This window comes from Struthio camelus, chromosome 11, assembly GCF_040807025.1.
Source record: "Struthio camelus isolate bStrCam1 chromosome 11, bStrCam1.hap1, whole genome shotgun sequence".
In the NCBI taxonomy this organism is placed as follows: Eukaryota; Metazoa; Chordata; class Aves; order Struthioniformes; family Struthionidae; genus Struthio; species Struthio camelus.
Window position 1 is genome coordinate 23,438,164 of NC_090952.1, and position 19,541 is coordinate 23,457,704.

At 47.9% G+C, this 19,541-nt stretch overlaps 1 protein-coding gene across 1 annotated transcript; it reads left to right on the forward strand.

Moving 5' to 3' along the window:
* Positions 1–3,150: 3,150 nt before the first annotated feature.
* Positions 3,151–18,477, forward strand: LOC138068812 (uncharacterized). The gene is made up of 4 exons (XM_068957549.1): positions 3,151–3,229; positions 4,457–4,586; positions 17,656–17,716; positions 17,801–18,477. Exons 1-4 carry the CDS (start codon positions 3,156–3,158, stop codon positions 18,475–18,477), a joined length of 942 nt encoding a protein of 313 aa, XP_068813650.1. The 5' UTR covers positions 3,151–3,155.
* The last annotated feature ends 1,064 nt before the right edge of the window (positions 18,478–19,541 follow it).

A 19,541-nucleotide genomic window follows, 5' to 3' on the forward strand; every position in this document is an offset into this window, starting at 1 on the left:
GGAAGCTCAGTCTTGAAATGCACAAGGCAAAAGATAATGTGTATAGAAACAGTGAAGTGGAATTTTTTTTGAAGTCATGATAAAAGTAGAGAGCTCAACATCACTAAATGCTCGGAACTTTTTAAATGTAAGGCTTCAATCTGGCAGATTTATCTGGACAGAACTATGTTGGAGGCTGTATGCAAAGGTTAACTTGATCTCTAGGCAGATTTGGGACTCTCTTACTATGTTTGTGTGCCAGAATTGACTAGTTTGGGGAATTTTTTTTCAGTTGTCCACATTCTTATCTGTAGACCCTGCTAAAATATTGTGTGACGACAAAGATGTGAATTTGTTTTTCCTGGAGCAATTTCATCTGCATATAGGCTTCCTGGTAACTTCATAATAAAAAAGCTTTGCATTAATATTGGTTCAAATATTTCATGAAGTCATAGGACTGTTTCATTTGCTTTTTTGGAGTAAAGGCCAAGAAATATTTCTGCAGCTATACAAACTGCCTCTTGTATTCCAAGGCTATTATATAAATGGCAACAGTCCATAGAAAGTACAGAGAGAGACTTGCCTACCATTCAATGTTTTAGTTTCTCTTCCAATTAATTAAATAATCCATAGCAAAGTTGGTGATTGATGTAAGGTGGGTCATTGAAGGTACCACATGACTCTGAGCAGCTGAAAGACATAGTAACTAGCTCCTTGGAATACAGATTGTAGTGTTAGCCTTGAATGTAGACTTCACTTCTCCAACTAACCTTCTACTCAAAAATGCGTTTTTTGGCACCTGAGAGATCCTCATGAGGGTATGGCCTAAACAGGCTTCTAGGGAAAGACTCGCTGGCAAGTCTAGGGCTGTTTTGCTCAATCCATCCCCAAAAGAAAAAGCCATGTTTGCCAGTCAAAACCTGGAGTCACAGCTGCCTGAGTTTCGTGGCTGTCTTTGGAGAGGGCAGGGAGTTGGTGGCTGGATTTCCTTAAGGACGCCAATTGCCTAATTCCCTGCAAGGACCTTTGTCTTCAGGCTAAAATCAAAAGTGGATGTTGTTTTAGGACAGGTCTGTTTTCTCAAGGAATGAATAGGCTGCAGCGCTGGTTTAAGCATATCAGCCTGGATTTACTTCCTGCTGCAAGTAAAGAGTCTTCACGTAAGTGGGTTATAATGACTGGGGCTGCAGGCTCGTCACTACCATTCCCATAAACGCGACTGCACACAACTTCCACTTTTAACTTGTGCGTATACCTCAAGGCTATCCTTTTATTAGTGCACTGGGCGCTTAACGGAAGTCTCTTGTTTCAGTCCAAACCATTTTGCATTAAAGCTGCTTTTTATTACTTGCTTTTAGATCTTGAAGCCTTTTGTTATGGGGCCTATTGGGCCTTGGTTTTGAGTCTTGACTCCGATTAGCATGCCTGGGCCAATATTTTCTTTTTAAACCTGGGCAAATTTGTTTTGCTCTTAAACTCTGAAGGTTTGGAAATGCAGAGTAGGTGTGTTCTTGTAGTCAGCAAAGAATGCACGCCAGTTTTAGTGATCTTTAAAGACTGTAAAGTTTAAAAAAATGCTGAAAACAGAACAAAGAAACGCCTATTTTTAGCATACAGATTTAGCTGATACTATAGCAGACTTCTTTTCTTAATGTGGGGAATAGTCTTTTGAATAGATCCATAGTAACATAGCAACAAAATCCAATATATCCCCCCCCCCCACCCCCACCCCCACATTTTTCCTTGCTGTAAAGTAAGAACTGATTACTGAAGGACCACGAGTTTTGTTCATTTCTAACGCAGAGCGCATGACCTGTTTCAGGTCTCTGAATGCCTGTTTGTAGTAATGATCCCCGTGATCCAACAGAGCCATTAATGACACCGAGCTGTCTGGCAAGTTCCTTTCTGTAGCAGTCCAAAAAGCATCACTTTAGACTGTAATAAGGACACCTTTAGTCTCCCTTAGATTATTTCTGAGGGCCTTGAGAGCTTACCTTTATAGAAACAGAAATAATTACTTCCTGGTAATTACAGAAGTTGACTGTCTTACTATAAGTAATAGATGTGGTAAAACTCCTACCGGACTCCATGGACTCTTGCACATCTCTTATTTTGGGATATAACAAAGTTTGGGGCTTTTGATTATTTTTCAGATAATGCCATGTCTGTCTTCCGGAAGAATTATCCATTGTGTTTTAATTCTGCAAGGCATTTGGATATAGTTTATGCAGAAGTCTGTCTAAAAGTAACTCATATTTAACAACATGAGTCAAATGAGTCTTGGAGACAAGGACAGGCGTTTGTTTTTTCAGCAGTTGGCTATGTTAACTCTTGCATTGCCTGAACGGATGTCCTGCAGTCAGCCCCAGCCTCCGCTACTTGTTAACTTTCCCCAGAGTTAAATGAGTTGGCCAAAGCGCCAGGCTATCGTTTGTATTGGGGCAGTTTATAACTGAGATTATGAAAACCCTATGGGGCTAGAACAAAAAGATTTTCCTTACCCCCAAATAATTTGCAATTTAAATTTGTTGCAAGAACTATAATGGTTTATCAATGCATTGGGTGGTCAACAATTTTTTTTAGTATTAAAAAAAAAATAGGTGCAAATACACGGGTAGGAAAGGGGTGGTATCACAAAGCGCGGGCCAAAGTAGCTAGTCTGGAATCCAAATCTAAATGTTGTATCTAGGCACTGACAAATCACACCGTTTGCTCTGTGAGCTCCTCACACTTGGGGAAAATTCAGCTACAGCCATGAACTCCACAGCTTAGTCTCAACTCTACTTCGGTGTTGATACTTCTACTTAAGATCAGGACCTCTAAGAACTTGGAAGAAAAATAAATGGGAAAGGGAAAACTAGAATAAAAATGCCTCCGTGCCTATGATGTATGAGCATTGGTTTGAAAAATGACACAAAGAACAAAGTATAGTGAGTTGGGACAAACGTGCTTTAAATAAGAGTTGAGGATGTGCTATGTACAGTACGTGTAACATCTTGTTCGTGTGCGAGAACAGGCTGTGAAAGAAACAGCTTTGTTTGTGTGGGAGAAGCAACATCAAAGAGCTTGAAAGAGCTTGTACTGTAATAGGAAACATTTGCCTTTTGAGGACTGTTGTTGCTGCTGGTCACTTTTTTTTTTTCCCTCCCCCGTATTAAAACCCAGCAGCAAGAGCAATGCAAGGCAGCATGGGGAGAGCGGGCCAGGTTACAGCTCGCGGAGCAGGATCAAGTGCACATTTGAAAGAGAGGTGGGGGACAAGGAGGGGTATGGAGGGCAAGCTGGATTTGGGTGTTTGCTTTCACAGCTTCCCCCCACCTCCCCCGGCTGGGATCGCTTCTGCCTTGAAGATGAGAGTCCTGTTTTGTTGGCCAGCTAAAGCAAAGCTGGATGCTCAACTTGCTGTTTCCAGGAGCGTGATTGCCAGCTTCCTTTGAAAGTTGGTGTGTGTCCTAGGTACCGGTGGGCAAAGGTCTTTGCGAGGGAGAGGGGAGATGACAGAGGAACCGAGCATGTTGAGGATGTAGGAGTGGAACAGAGCTGTCCAAAGAGCAGCGCATGGTGGGTGAGCAAGGGACCTGCTGGGACAAGGGACTGTGGAGAGCTTACTAAGCTGGAGGAGAAAGGGGAAGTAGGAAGGAGATGGCACAGCAGGGTGGGAGGCTGGGACACTGCTTGGCATGGAGGAAACGATGGTTCTCCTGTTAAAACCATCATGGTTAGCTTGTTGCCAGTAAGGCGGGTGCTGAGGAAGAGGGGCTGTGGCATAGCTCTGCAGACAGCGAGCCAGCCGTGCAGCAGCCACATCATACAACTTGCACTTATTGGGCTTTATCAGGTATTTTCCAGACAGCATCTACAATTGTGTAGCCTTTCTTTGTAGTAGCAACGAGGAATTTGGTGCATATAGTACTTACCGCGTCAGCACACGCTAGGTGCAATCTGACTGCGCTTAGTGCCTTGGAGCAGAAGGAGCGAGAAGTTAATGGTTATCTTATGACCACAGGATGGCGTATCGTGGCTTGCAAAGCACAGAGTGGTATTTAATGAGCAGTGGTGGTGTTAGCTGAAGCACATCTAAATTGTGATTGCCCTGCAACAGCTTATAATGTTTTCTTTCTTTTCACTCTTCCTCTCAGAGTCAATGATGTCTTTCTTCGTTATACTGATAATGTTACAACTGATCAAAATAAAACAGGTGGAAGCTGTTTGAACGCAAGAATGACTCAATCCTGTGCTAGAGAGACTTTGATCAAATCCACTGACAACCTGAGCTGGATGAAAAGGCCCTAGTCACAGAAGGAGAGCTTTTTTAAGAATATGGCACATATTGGCTGTTTTCCCAGGGCCATGAAGTCTTTTAGAAGCATGCTGTGGCATGTTTAAGTTAGGTTTAGTCTTTTCCTGAAAGGCTGATGCTGCGGCGTTCCCATCAAACCGCGCGCGGGAAGATTGTCTTTCCGTTATTTCTCCGCAGGGACAGACGCAGACCTGGATCTTGGAGACTTTACAGCAGATTCAGCTTTGTACCCCACAGGACCAGGGGAACATCTGCCCGTGCGGAGCGAGCGTCTGGCCCCGTAGCCGTGCTCTGGCACCACGTCCAGGTGAGCGCTTGGGTGAGGCTGGCTAGCACGCCTCTTGGGGTCTGCTGCTGCTGTGGCTGTGACTGGGATTATTTACCAGAAGCCGATATGCAAGGAGGACCAAGCTCCAGCTGTGAGCTGTGTGCCGGAGAGCCCCCGCCAGGGTTACAGCGCAGGTCAGGCGCAGGTCAGGAAGGATCGGACCGCTGCCCTTGCAGCCCTGCAGTCCCAACCAGCCCGCGCAGAGGTGGGGGAAGGTGGATAAGCCTGATCTCCTCCATAAAGTGCTTTGAGATCTTTCCGTGGCATGTGCTGTAGGCGGGTTGAGTATTATCAGTGCTGCTGTTGCTCGGAGTTCTGGTGTGGAGCCCGGATTGGTGATGGGCCCTGTTGTGACTGGGCTGCACGTAGTTTTGTCTCGAGTTGGGAGCGGTTTCTCTGCTCTTTCATAGTTTGCCTTCTCCTTCGCACGTCTCCAGCAGGAAGTGCAGATTCAGCAGGCATTGTGTGCTTCAGCAGCCTGCCAGCTGCCTTGCTGAAGCTAATTCACAATTCAAGTCACTCCCGATAAGTTTGCAAACAATGTGCAGTGATTTCTGAACTAGATAGCAACCGAGCTGAGCTACTCCGTTTCCAGCGTGTCAGCTGGATGAAGCTGTACGTTTACTCTGTAAAGCTCCTCGGTCAAACCTGGTCTTAGACTTAATCCTTTTGCTTCTGTGATGTTTCTAATATTTCTTATTTGTTGAGGAATAATTTTAAATGAATATCATCGTTATTTTTTAACCTCTTGAGTGTGTATGTGAAAGCACAGAGAGGGTAAATGATTAGTGTTGATTTAGTATGAGCTAGGAATTGAACGCAGGACTTCTGACTCGCGCTTTGGGTTTCTGATCACTGGGCAACTCTGTTACACCCTTCGTAAAACACCGAATCCCACCCTGGAACAACTCCAGTGAAAAGAAAAGAGCAACATCTTTTCCTTAAGCTAACTTCATGTGGCGGCCACTGAAAGCGCGCGCTGCAGATCTGGCCCAAAGGAAGCTACTCCACACTCCTGGCTCATCAGCACAGGCAGGAAACAATAGGTCAAAGCCAAAAGTAACTTGCTTAAAAGCTAACGAGTGAGTGACGCAGCAAACATCAAGAGAAAGCTGCCTTGACAGCCAGCAAAGGAGAGTGGTGTTCGGTATCTCAGTCCTTACCCGCTTGCTTTCTGTTGGTTCACATCTATTTTACTGCAGATGCCAAAGAGATGATCTATCTGAAAAGGATCTGTGGGTGAGATTATGCTCACCGCTCATCAGGAGTGATCTATGCATAAGGCCCCCTAGAAAATGGCTTGGTATAGAACATATACTATTTAATTTTACTCAGTATGTTTTCATTAAATGAAATCCTTGTGACTTTGTATCTCAGCTTGGCAGATACTAGTTTTCTTCAGATGTGTTATCTCAGTAAGTCTCAAGCATAGCAGCGCAGAACTATGGGATGAATTTGACTGTTTTGTTCAAAAACTGTTACAATACAGTGGCAGAAGGGGTAATATACATCACTTCTGCTGGAGGAGAGCAGGATTTTGCTGATGGATAAGCCTACAGAAGCTCACCTTGGTGCACTTCCCAAAGGCATGAACTCACGGCATAGGCGGACTTACGTTTTGAAGCGTGTATATTGTCATTGTGCCATACATTTTCTTTTATTCCTCCTTTAGTATTGGAACTGGAAATTCAAGTTGGAGAAATGTGAAAGCAATTGGGCCTAATCCATTCCTGTTGTTACTCCTTTTGTTTTCACTGGAGGTACTCCAAGGGTGAATTCAGTATATGATGAACAACTTGTTCTCCAAAGTCGGAATTTAGGGGAGAAGGTTTTAGGGATGATCACGCAACTCTCCGAGGCTCCTTCTCAGACAACTGAACCCCCCCCACCAGAGGGACAATATATGGTGAGTTCGGGTTATTGAATTTAGTGCAACCTTCTAATAATAAGCCCTCCAGTCATAATAATACATTATTATCCATTAGAACAATTACTTGAATGAAACCCAACTGCTAGCTCACTAGGATTGCATGGAAAAATACTAGCTGTTGATCTCAGTTGCCAGTTAGCTAAACACATATTAACCATAAGCAAAAGACAAGCGGTTCTGAGGTCGGTAATCCTCCTCCCTGCCTCCCGTTCCACTCTCCTTTTCTGGAGGCCACTCTTCGAGGGGTACCGCTCACCAGCGTGGCCTGCTTTTAACACATTGACCGTCTTACCTGCAGCCTGAGAAGGTCTCCAAACAGGTTACAAGCCCAAGGACTATTTTGCTTAGCGAGAACTAGAAAAGGGCTACAGGCTATGGAGAAGCTGCATGTTGCTAACTGAAGACTAGGTGTTGCTTGTTGAGGTTTGTTTTTTCCAGGAAGGGGGATATTTTTTTGAGATCAAAGACAAAACTCTTCATAGATCTGCAAGAATTTGCTGGCTAATTCCTCCTGCGTTCCTGTGCGCCGTTGGAGGGGTCATGGCAGACACAAGGTCCCCCTGGTAAAATTAAGCTCTGCTTTCTTGGAGAAATAACCGTTAATGTCTCTCTGGCTCACTCAGCTTCATTTACTTCCCAAACAACTTAGATCACAAAGAACTCCAGGAGGGGTACGCTGCTTGCAAAGGGAAGGGTTTGGATGATTTTCTCTGTTTCAGATAGCCTTATGAAAGTTGTGCTTCCGGCTCTTGCACAGGGAGGAGGTTTTGTAAGAGATCCTGCAGTCTTCACTGGGTGTGATCTGGAGTGCAGAGGATGCACCGAGTGTGCTGTGCTAGGGAGGTCAGAGTAGCTTTCTGCTGAATGATACGAGTCCTGCCTGGCTAATGGAAAAACCCTCTGTCCCAGAGCCCAGATAACACGTAGACATGAGATCCCTTTCTTGCATCACCTCTACCATGCTGGGGTGGACCCTGGGCACATCTTCTTTACAGCTCTGCTCAGGGCAATCCTTAGAGCCACATCCCTGGTCCTGCCACGATCTGGCTGAAGTTGAGCACTTCTCTGTTACCTTCTGGATACCATCTCCCTTCCCCTCCCCTTTGTTTCTGACACAGGGGCGGGATGCTGGCTCATTTCCCAACCATTTCTCCTTCATAGTATTTTTTGCAGATAATTGGAAATGGGGGAATCATTTCTGTAACATCCCTAGCCAATACACAGGGAAAAAATGTTTTCCTCAACAATTATATCCTTAGTAAGGTGGGAGGAAGAACTCTGTGCTTTTAAAACAAAAATAGAGCAAGTCTCAGTCTTGCTTGCCTTATTTCTCTCCACAACAGAAAATGCACCGTTAATAAGATGATCAGTGTAATGGTTGATGGAACACTGCTTTGCTTAGATCTGAGAAGGTTTTAGGTAGAGAGCAGAACATTTGATGCGTTGCACACATTTACTGACCTCAAGGCCCAGCACAGCGAACACCAGAGAGCCAAGGAAAACAGTAGGAGTAGTTAAACCTTACAAACCACAGCACGGAGGGATTATCACACCAAAGTCTGCTTAAAGTTCAAATAGCAAGGAGGATCACTGGCTTCCTAGGAACTTACACTCCTACTGTTTGTCTGACATGTGCTGGTCCAAGGCATAATCACTTCCCAAAGTTGACTTAATCATTGGGAGCTCTATCCTTTGGGCTCAGGCGTTCCAAAGCCTTTAACACTAAACTGAGAACATTACGCCCAAGCTTAAGCATATGTATCAGTGAAGGAGGGGGTGTATTTGGACTTCTTGGTCTGTATGTCTGCAAGGTGCCTAACCACAATATAAATACCTAGGGTTTTGCAAGAGGCATAACGCCTGACGGTCTTCAAAGGTGAGACCTCCTCATCTTCTGTGTGCCATGTGTCAGTGCACTAGGGACCACAGGGCACGGTGACGGGAACCCCAGGAGAGCAGGCAGGTGTGTGTGTGGCTGATGGCGTCTCTGTCCTGAGCCGGGGCTGTCGGTGAGGAGCAGATGAGAGTGCTGTGCCTCAGCTAGGGAGGTTGGCACTCACATGCTGTACGTAAGCGAAAGATAAAGTCATAAGGAAAGGTTGCAAGCCATGCCCTCTCTAGGAGCCCAGCACCAGATAAGATTGCAGGCTTTGAGTGTTTTGTGTGATCTTATTTTGCCTTCTATTTGGGATTTCACTTCACTTCCCTTTAAATATTTGGCTCCAGGAGTTGGAGCCAAATCTCGTCTTTCACCTTGAAACTCTCTGTTCCTTCTAGCTATTGAGCCATCTGGGAATTGCAGCTCCTAAAAGTTTGGAAACTGGAAGGTTTAAAAAAAAAAAGTCAAAAATGGTATCATCTTAATTCATGGAGGAGGCAGCCTGTAACTCACGTTCTTGAATGCTGTGGTTAGGTGTTCAGCCCATTCCTCCTGTAAGCTAAGATTTTGTTTATTTTGCCCTATGAAGTATTTGCCTAAGGACTTTCTTTTATTCCCAGGTTAGCAGTAACACCTGCAGAGAAAGACTAATTGCTTCTTAAAAAATAGACTCAAATCCAGGCAGAGGTGGCAGATGTGCACCAAGAAGCCTGCCGCTGAGAGCAGAGGGGCTATTTCGGAAGAGTCATTCCTCCTCAAGGAACGATCGCACACCACGCTCTTTCAACCCAAGTGCAAACTTTCTGCAAATGGGGAAGTCTGGGTTCCGGATTGAGCTGCGAGAGCTGAGTAGCAGTTTCCCCGTAGGTGTCCATACTCCTCCTTGAACAAAACCAAGGTTCAGTCCAGGCCATCGAGATACCAAGTTCCTTGCTTGCTGCTCTCTGTGCTCCGTGGAGGCTCCCGTGGTGCCCGAGGCGGATGCGATCAGCCCTCCGTCCATGGGCTGTACGTGGGACCTCTCTGCAGAGGCTGCTGGATCAGCAAGCACCGAGAGGTGCACCTCTGGGCCAGGCCCTCCCCTGGCAAGTGCTGTTGGATTTTTTTCCCTTGACCTTTTTTGAAATGCACACCCATACTTCAGGACCTTCAAGGGCTGCTTCTCTAATCTCTCCAGAAGGATTATTGCTGCTGGAAATCATGAGGGTTTGGACTAGCTATCGGCTTTATCAGGAAAGCTTCTTTCCGGCCAAGCTAGTAAGAGCTTTGCTAAGCGGGAATCTTGGGTCGAAGCTGCTCTTCTCATATTTCACAGATGGCCTCAATGAATGATTTACTAGGAGAGTAAAAGATTAGCCAGATTCCTCCAACTGCATCTCAAGTCGTATAAAGCACCGGGTTTTATTGGGGCCTAGACAATTCCTAATTCTTTAGCCACATTAGACTGTTTTACAATGACTAATTGCCCTGCACTGCCTTCCCTGGGAATCAGGTGTCTCCTGGGGGGGGGGGAGGAACCCACGCTCCTCGCACGAGCCTCTCCAGTGGCTTTGAGATAGTTCTGCCAGGGAAGGCTTCTCCATATGTTCAGGTACCCACAGTGACCAGAAGATGTTATGTCTCTAATTGTATTTTATTGGCGAGGTTAATATGCTTCTGGGAGGGGGGGGTGGTAAAGGGAATACTTAAAATATGCAATGAGGTGTTTCCATAAAATTATCCAAAGCTTTGCAGAATCTTCCTACGGAGAAGAGCGATTGCTGGAGAATTCACACAAACCCTAGTTTGTATAGGGCAAAACCTCTTGCTTTAATGTTTCAGCCAGTCTCCGGGGCTGGGGTGAGCTCTTCTAGGGGAAGGGCGACTACCCCAGTTTTGCCTGTTATGGAGTTTCTCACATTTTTCCCTTTTACATTTGGCAGCCTTAACTCTGTGTCTGATTATCTATGGCAATTCCTACAGAGTCTGGCTGTTTTAAAGGACTGCAGTACTGACTTAAACATCCAAATTGGAAAAGCAGGGTTTAAAGTGGACCTATTTTTTTCCTTTAGAAAGAGGCTCGTTAAAGATCTTTGTTAAATTATTTACCAGTGGTCTTGCAGGATCAACAGATCTTTCCATTTAACCACTTGTATGACTTCCATCATGCTTTTTTTTTCCTCTCCCTCCACAAAGAAATCAATCACAGAATTGTAAATAAGACTGCACTGTGACAGGATACAACACAAAACTTAGCTCTTCTGCTTCCCATACCCAGTAGATACTTCTGCAAATGTCCTAGAAATGTGTGGTGTATATTTTCTATTTAGATAGTCTCTTTTTGCATATCTGTAACATCACCCCAGTCTGGCTGCCCAGGGAGTTTGCTGATAGAAAGTGCACCTTTGCTTCTTGCGGTTGCTCTGTTAGTTCATCTCTTTCAAAGTCTTCAAAGCACAGGCTTTAGGGAAGCTCTCGCGAGTCCTCCCACGGATATCCTTTACTGCCCTGGAGCCCTATCACCCACAGCCTGGCGGTGCACGTGGGTGTGTTAGCAGCCCCCATCTGCCCAGCCGAGACCGCTAGAGGGCTTGCTCGGATGTTCTTCCTATTCATAGAGATATATGATGTGCACGTGCCGTAAAGTGTAAAGCACTATGGGCATGTGCTGATCTAATGTAAACAGTCTTTGGTTTATAGTGGTTAGAGATGAGAGCTATGAGATTCGCTGGGGAAATCAACCCCTAGCAGAAATGTTTAAAATATTTGGGTTTTAGCCAAGAGGCTACGAAGAGAGAGAGTTTGCATCTTCCATTCTCTCTGCTGTGATCTCCTCCTGTGCAATGCTAAAAGCTACACGTGAAATAGAAACAAGAAGAAACAGCCCTGCCAGACTTGTCTCGAGGTGTTAAAAGAGGTTGAAGACGCTCTCTGTCTGCCCTACAAGTGCAGGGATAATAAAATATGCTACGCTTCTGACTGTTGCACCACCACTTACCTGCGTAAGTTGGGGCTGAGCCTGTTCCTCGGCAGTCCCTTCTTGCTGAAGCTGCCACATAAGGGAGACGGAAACAGCCCCTGGAGTCCCCTTGATACAAGCTCCCCCACCGTAGCCGTCCCCGGCGGCGCGCTGGGGCTGCCCCTCTGGATAACACGGCAGTGCCGAGATGGAAGCAAGCGAGAGGAAAGCTGCTGCCCGGGGTGCACGAGCGACCTGCTGCAAGCGTGGGGCAATGGCTGGGCTGAAACACCTCCAGCAGCAGCTCTAACACCAGCGGCTCTGCTTAAATCGGAGGCTTCATGCCATTTACCTTCTGAGTGAGGAACTGTGGGGGGTCCCTTTAGCAGCTTTGCTTTGCGATCCTGAGAGCTAGGAGCATTTTCAGGCATGCTTTTAAATCAGAAGTTGACTCACGCACCCACTTACAGGTCGTCAGCTAGCAGCATGCACAAGGAGGGTTAGTTGTGTGTGGTCGCGCAAGGGAGTGCGCTTGGTTTACCGGCTTAAAGCTCAGTCCAGCCATCAGTGGTAGGACCGGCAGCAGCTGCAGATGGACCCAGGGTCAAGGCTAATGAAAACGAAAAGGCAGGGGTCTTGCTTAAACGCTGGCGATATCCCTTCAGGCTTTCCTCTTCTTTTCTTAATGCCAGCCCAACTTCATATTGACGAAGAAGCATCTCTGAGCGAAGAAAATACCTTTATTTAATTACAAGACTTTGCTTGCATGGGTCTGTCATCTGCCAGTGCCAGCGGATGGCCAGCAGAGCAGCAAAAGCAAATCTGGGTGAGCCAGGAACAGGGCTCTGCAACTTCTGTACCCGTGAAAAAGTGGCTAAATTAGGACTGGGTTCACCAGACACCAAACCGCCAAAGCGTTTGTTTCTGCCTGAGATCGCCCTGCGTTACCCTAGACCTGTTTCTGGGAGGTGTGACCTGCCAGGCGCCGGCGCCTGGAGCCAGACCCAAAGAACTTGGTGGAAGTTTTGCTGCTGGCTGTAACTGGGCCTAAGAAGAGCTGTAAAAAGTACAAGACTGCAACTCTGTCCTCTTCTCAGTGAAGGTAGAACTAAAATGTGTGTTTCCCATGATGCAACATGCTCTATTACTAGTCACATATAAAATAAATGAACTGTGTGTATTAGCATCTGTTATATATACAATTTTCAAAGCGTGTCAGTTAGCAGAACGGATCATCATTTATCCTGAATGAAGACAACCTCTCTCCAAAGCAACTAATGTGTAGGAGTGGCTATTTATTAATAAACATTGATTTAAAAGCAAATGTAATCCTTTGATATTAAAAAAAAAATAGTATTTGTCAAGCCTATGTTTATAAGAATAACTTAAAATCCCAGAGGACTACTCCACCATAGCAATTTCTGAGGATAGAGGGATCTCTGGGACTGCCTTAGTGTGATCTCCCGTCAGTGGCCATCGAAAGTCTTGGAGCACCTTCTTGCTAGACCGAGAGCACCCAGCCTTGCTGGGCAAGTCGTCGTCAAAGCCACTGTCTCCACTTCCCATTGCCAAGCAGAAGAGGCCATTGATCAGAACAGGGGTCTGAAAAGGCACCATCAAAAGATGGAGCAATCTACAGGAAGAATTCAGACGAGAAGAGACATAAAAGTGATTTTTGAATATCACTATTATTTTTAGACATACTATCTTTTTCCCAGAGGCACAGAGTTGGTGCCTGGCATCGTGACATCTTATTCAGACGAGATGTTGAGCCGTGGTTCCCGTCTTTCGCGGTACCTCCCTTCGTGTCTGCTTGTTTGGAAGTCTGCGTTGGCAATGATGGGATAACTGTGCAATATCCTGCTATAAAACGCTCCTATCACAATGTTGTCTTTTTTCCTATTCTTTTCTTCCAAAAGAGCGTTTTTGCCAGTGAAGCAGTGCATCTGCTTCTACAGAAAGGTCCGTCCTCTGCGTGGCTGCCTTCACCTATGCGCAGAGGCTAAAAGTAACCTCTCTCCAGACACAAACAGGAGGAAAAAAAGTAATGAGCTAAAGAGGAAATGAAATTGCTAACGAATTGATGAGAGTACTTAAATGCTTAATTCTCACCAAAGCTATTGCTACAGCGTGCTCACTTGCCAGCGCAGGGGTGGTTGCGCTGGATCCCGGTCCCAGCATCAGAGAAAGGCAAAGGTAAGAAAGGAAACAGCTGTGATCCCTTTTTGCAGCACTGGATCCTCTTCACCCCCTTAGATGTATCCCAACATAAACAACCTTTCAGATCATTTTACAAAGTGCCTGCTAAGTGGGACCAAGGAGAAGGTAGTCTGTAACGTAATAATTTCTGTTCAGTCTTCCTTATTTTCCTGCTCGGTCACGGAAAGGAAATCTGGCTGGTTGTTCATTTGAAAGCATTTGCAGAGGTGATGGCATAATAGATAGGAAAGTATGTTAGGCTCTGGCAGCTACTAATATATGGAGACTTTCACATGAAAAAAATGCAAGCGGCCTGTAAAGGCTTCCCATTTGTCATGAGCAACCCACAGCACCGTGGGACAGCTGTTTGCCTGGGATCTGTATCAGAGCTGTAAGGAACCAGAGCAGACACGTGCTGTGTTGTACAAAGACCATAACCCAAGAGACAGGGAAATCATTCTTTATAAGGCAAAAACATCATAGAGAATTAATGTTTTCTATAAAAGGTACTTTTCAGGTTTTGCTCAGTGTTCTACATAACTTAATCAAAAACACAGCTTAAAAATGCAGAAATTATGGTCTTTCATATTCTAGCGCTCTAGTAAGTTCCCCAGGAGACAGATTTGGCGCTGTTGTAAGCGTGACTGCGTACCTGCGGGGTTTGTTTTGGCAAGGAGGGCTGCCGTTGTCGTACAAGAGCAGGGAGGTGAAGCAGGTGGCAAAGGTTTCCCGGGAGAGGTTGAGTACAGCGTCTTTACACTCCTCAAGCCAGCCTTCGCTTTGCCTCGTTCCCCATACCAGAGAATTTGCTGAGTCTTCATTTGAAAATCAGAATGAAAAAAGTCCAGAGCTAAAGCTTGAAACATCCTCGGTAGAGGAGCAGCCTTTAGTGAAGGCAAGACAAGGACAGCACCCGCCACGGGCACAGAGGAGCTCCTGAATGAGGCCACAAGGAGAGCCAGGGAGAAAGGCCAAAATCTGAGCAAGAAGCTAGAAAGCAGGAAGGGACCCAAGGCGCCACGTAAGGCCATGCGAGCCTCACACGATGGCACCTGGTACTGAAGCAGCCCAAAAACGTGCAGGGTGAACAATTTCTGGATTATGTTATTGCTTTGGCCAGGTTTCATGGAAGGCGGGTTTGGGTTTTTTTTTTTTTTTTCTTGAGAGCAATCAGGAATGAACCACTCCAGCATCCTCTGGTAGCGATGGCTCTTCACCCTCCTGGATCACCGCTTGGATGAGATGAATCCACACTGTGTGAAGATAAAGCGAGGCAGCCCCGGCACTGAAGGACCAGGAGGGAGATACGACAGGGGCAGAGGAGCGCTCCCACCTTCCAGCTGAGCACAGGTCGTCCCGTGTGGCTGAGCTGGCCCGATTTGGCCATCTGGCCTCTTCACTGGGAACGCTGGCCCCAGCCCTGTATTTGACTGCAGATGCGTGCTCCTGATCCATTGCAACAAGAAGCAAAATGCTCTGCTAAAATGATGAATTTACCAAAACCACTGCTGAAGGCCGTTTACTCACAGCTTGCACTGGCTTTCCGATGTCAGAATTGCAGTACTATGCTGCTCCCAACTGGGCACGATACTTTAGCTTCTAGTATTAGAGGGGGGAAAATGTTACGTTTTTTTGTACCTCCGTGTAAGCCTCGTATATGGAAGGTTTTCCAAGGAAACTTGATAATTGGTTTATGCAAAGGTCTTAAATCGAAGCAGAGGTACCATCATCACGGTACCACGAGCTTTTTGTAGAACAGTCTCAGGACAAATACTCTTCCCTGAGCTCCCCATCAGCCTCCCTGTTGGCGTATGCTTAGTGACGCCCCTTTTGGTCCGTTCTACCCTGGGAAATTTTGCACCGAGCTCCCCACTGCGCTGCGCCACGCTGGCATGTTGCAAAGGCAAAGCACATCTGCATGAAAGCGTTTCCACTAATACTAATTTCCCTAGCTTTAGCAGGCCCTAAGATTTCCTCCTCTCCTTCTCTATTCTCCCTTCTCTCTCTTCTCTTCTTTTTGGTTATTGCTTCAGCTGAGTAAGACAGAAAACCTTGTAAACAAAAATGCAAATAAAATGGCAAGATTAACTGAGCTGTGGGCTAAGGGTGTGCAGGCACAGGAAAGTGAAAGAATATTGAAATAAGCTTTCAAAACTTTGTTTCTTTGCCAGAGCTCAAACTCCAGACACTAGTTTGGCTGTACTAGTAGTGCAGTTAAGTGTGTTCCTCTGTTAAGCCATATATATTCCCAACAGGCCAGCTCCTGAGCAGCTGCTAGCTACAGGCTTTCTGCAGTCTGAGGTCTCTGGGTCAGAAATGCTGTATCTTCCACCATCCTATCTCCCTCAACAGCTCCATGCATGGGTAATCTGTCTCCTGGCAAGGTAAATTCCGGTTTTCAGAGTGCTTTAGCTCAACGCCTGTTTGCAACACAGAGGCTGAGGCCAGCTCAGCAGCTGACCGCTCCGGCCAGAGACAGCCATCGCGCCAATAATCCGGAGGCTCGGCGCTGTTCGTTGTCACGCTAGGCACGCGTTTTAGCTGAAAATAAGACAGACTTTGCTGCAAGGAGCTATGCTTGGCTGCTGCATGCTCACCACAAGCTGCATAAACCACTGCTCCCGTGCATTTAAACGCAGGCATCTTGCTTTCTTCAAGGTGGTGCAAGGTTTTCCTTTCCAACGTCTTCAGGCATGATTCATGTAGGTGAAATCCACGGCCTGCAGAGCACACAAGACAGGCCGAGACGCCAGGGCCGCAGGAAGTCTTGTGTCAGGACGATCTTCACTTTGTTGCTGCTACAGACAGATATTATTTTTAATGTAAAAGTTATTGCCTCAGGCAGACTTCATCTCACCAGTGCACCGTTTCAGAATGCTTTAAATTAAGTCTGGAGGCTAAAAGTGTGTTAGTCATTGCCCATATAGCATGGGGGAAGCACGGCCTTCTGCAGTTGTTGTTAGCATCCAGCATCTGGTTTATGTTTCTAATGATTTATTCAATGATGGGAGACAGGTAAGGAACCATCATGGAAGACAAACTAGACAAGATGGGGATTTTCAGAGCTCTGAAACCATTGTTAAATCAAAGTTGTCTGACTTCAAAAGCAATACATGAATTGATTAAGTTCTTTGAACAACGTGCAACGCTCGCAAAGTTGGCAGATATTCTTGCAGGCAGAGTTGGTAGCACAGCCAGCTACGAAGGTTGCTTGACCCTTCTGAGTATAAGGCCCTGCTCTTTTGTCAGGACATTGACTTTTTCTTTTTTTTTTGAGAAAATTTCAGCCGAGGGGTTCAACTGCCGGCAAGAGCCAGGATAGAGAAGAATACATTGTTTTTTCAGTGCTAGAATAATTCAGGAAATCCTTTCTTTGGAAAGATCTAATGCTTCCATACTTTGAAGTGAGGACTTGAAATCCAATGGGGGAAGATAGGCTTTGTGTTAAGGACGGGCGCGTTGCCATTGCCATAAGGATCTGACCACGGTTGTTTCAGTTTTATGAGCCTTCGAGACAGCCTAGTTTGTATATGTGCAGTAGAGCTTTGCAAGAGCTTAGCTGAGATTAGAGGAGAGTCTCTGCTCGAGTCTGCCGGTGCCTGGCCCTCGCTGGCCTGCGCAAGTGGTGGAACTGGCCTGCGAGCCCCTTGCGGGAGGAGGGAGAGGAGGGGAGTCTGGGCACCGTGGAAATGCCCCTGAGGGAATTCGTAATTCTGCTTGCGGAGAAGTTTTGGATATTGGCAGTGACTGAGGGCTGGCGTCCCAATTTGACCGAGAGAGGAAACCAAACCTGCAAGCACGGCCCTTCCCACGCGCTGAGCGAGGCGGGCTGGGGAGAGCGAGCCGTGCTAGAGCTGTCCTGCACAGCGCGGGCACCTGAAGGCGGATTTTTTTCAGTTCCTAAACCTGAGTGGCAAAGATTTTCTCAAACGAAGAATACTTTCGCAGGGCGAGAAAATAATTCATCTCCTGCCCCAACCCCTCTCCCTCCCACAAGATCCCTGGTGCTTTTCCTGACGCCGATTACAGAGCGAAGTGAGGAAGGAGTTGTGTGAAAAAAAAGCTCATATGTCACGGCACAAATCTTTCTGCTGTCCATCAGTTCTTCCCCAGGCACAGCTACTACTGGAGGATGACAAGAAGGACCCTGCACTCAGCGGGTGGTAGGTAAAAGCTGTATCTGGAGACCCGAAACTCTTCCTCCAGCTAAACAAAAGTTTGTTCATCTCACGCACTTTTTTGGACAGAAGACGCCCTCCTCGACTGCAGCTGCAGCACCCAGCAGGTTGATTCTCTGCAGCGGAAAGCCCACGCCACGGGGCAGCTGCTGCTCTTAGCTTCCTGCTGCAGCGTCCTCTGCCTTGTTACGGCGCAGCCGGCCTGCCCGCTGCCGGGGGACGGTGGTGGGACACCTGGGACCGGGCAGCCGGAGGGACACCAGATGCTGCCAGGGCCCACGCGTTTCTGCTCACGGGGAACTTCTCCAAGGCTGTGCCGCGGACGCGGCGGAGGCCGAGCGCACCCGAGCCGCCGGGCACAGACCTCCCGTGGGGATGGCTGGCTGGGTGGCCCCGACGGTCAGACCTGTGACCTTCCCCAAGTGGAAATACATAAGCCCTGTTTTGCGTTGGTGCCATTCACCTGGGCTGAGGCTGCGCGTACCGACCGGACCAAACCCCCGGCCGGCGGGCGTCCCTGTGTCCGAGTGACGCAGCGTCACGCTCACGGCGCGAGAAACAAACCGGCGCGCGGCGCGGGGAGTTCGCCGGGATGCCGGGATGCTCCACTTCGAGAAGCGCCCCAGCCCCAGAGCCACCCAGTTCAGCTCGAGCAGGGCTGCTCGGCCAGACGACGCGCCTGGCTTTCTCTGCAAAGTGGACGAGCGCCAAAGGGGTTTTTTAATTTCCAGATGCTTTTAAAATAAAAATAAAGCCTTGCGCTGTAAACTGGCTTTGAATGGATGCGTCTCCTTCAGCCAAATAGTTGACCGATACGGGCTCGATGACTGGGCAATAAAACCTTTCGTTGCAATCTGGATCGCCGCAAGGGCTGGCGAGCTCGGCGCCGCGTGGGGCAGCGGGGCCGCGTGGCTCCCCGTGCCGCCGCAGCCCGCCCTCCCCGCGGCACGGCCGCCCGCCGCTCCCCAAGGGCCCGCTGGCTCCAGACAAAACTCTTTGCATGTTTTTTAACTTGTTCTTTTTTTTTTGGGGGGGGGGGGCAAAGGCAGCTGGCAGCCGAGCGGGAATTAAGAGTTTCGAGGGGGCGGAAATATCTTCCTGGACACACGGACAGGGCTTGGAAATGTTTCCCCCATCCTTAAGCGAAGAGGGTTGTGCCGAGCGCTAGGGTCCACGTGCAGCTGTGCGGCTCTCGGGTAAAGCCGGTTTCTGCCCGAAAGGCTCCCGGGAGCCCGGCCGGGCTGGTGGCACCGCGGGGCCCCTCTGCCCTGCCACCGGCCTGGCCCCGTGCCCGGCGTGCCGGGCCAGCCGAAGGTGTGTTTCCAAGCCAGCCTGGACGGATCCCTCCGAAAGCAGCTCAAACCTGGCACGTGCCCCTCGAGCACAAGGACAGTGGCAAACGGAGTTAAATTAGTTTTCCGCGCCTGCGGGAGCGGATCACGAACAACACGGCGTCCTGAAAATTCCCTCCTCCTTTAGAGAGATACGACTGAAAACCCGACGGGATCCTCGTCTAGGCCGACTAGAGCCAGCGATCCGGAAAGCGGATGTTTAAAGCGGAGGTGGATTTTGGGAACCCCGAAACGCCAGGGTCCGTATGAGACATGCATCCCCGTTTTATCCCGTTCCCGGCACCGAGCAGGCACACACGGCAGCGAGACGGGCCCTGGGGCCGGACGCGGCACAGGGCGACGGGGCCGGAGGAGCCGGCCACCAGCATCCCGGAGCTGCTCCTGGGAAAAAGGCTGGTTTGGGCGGCTGGCGCGCTCCGCACCTCCGGCTGCCGCGGGCAGGGGTGAGGACGGCAGAG

Excerpts from the sequence above, each read along its gene's own strand:
- LOC138068812 (XM_068957549.1), top strand. The coding sequence starts at position 3,156 with ATGCAAGGCAGCATGGGGAGAGCGGGCCAGGTTACAGCTCGCGGAGCA. Across the intron at positions 3,230-4,456 it reads AGTGCACATTTGAAAGAGAG|GGACAGACGCAGACCTGGAT; the intron begins GTGGGGGACAAG and ends ATTTCTCCGCAG. Across the intron at positions 17,717-17,800 it reads GACCCTGCACTCAGCGGGTG|AAGACGCCCTCCTCGACTGC; the intron begins GTAGGTAAAAGC and ends TTTTTTGGACAG.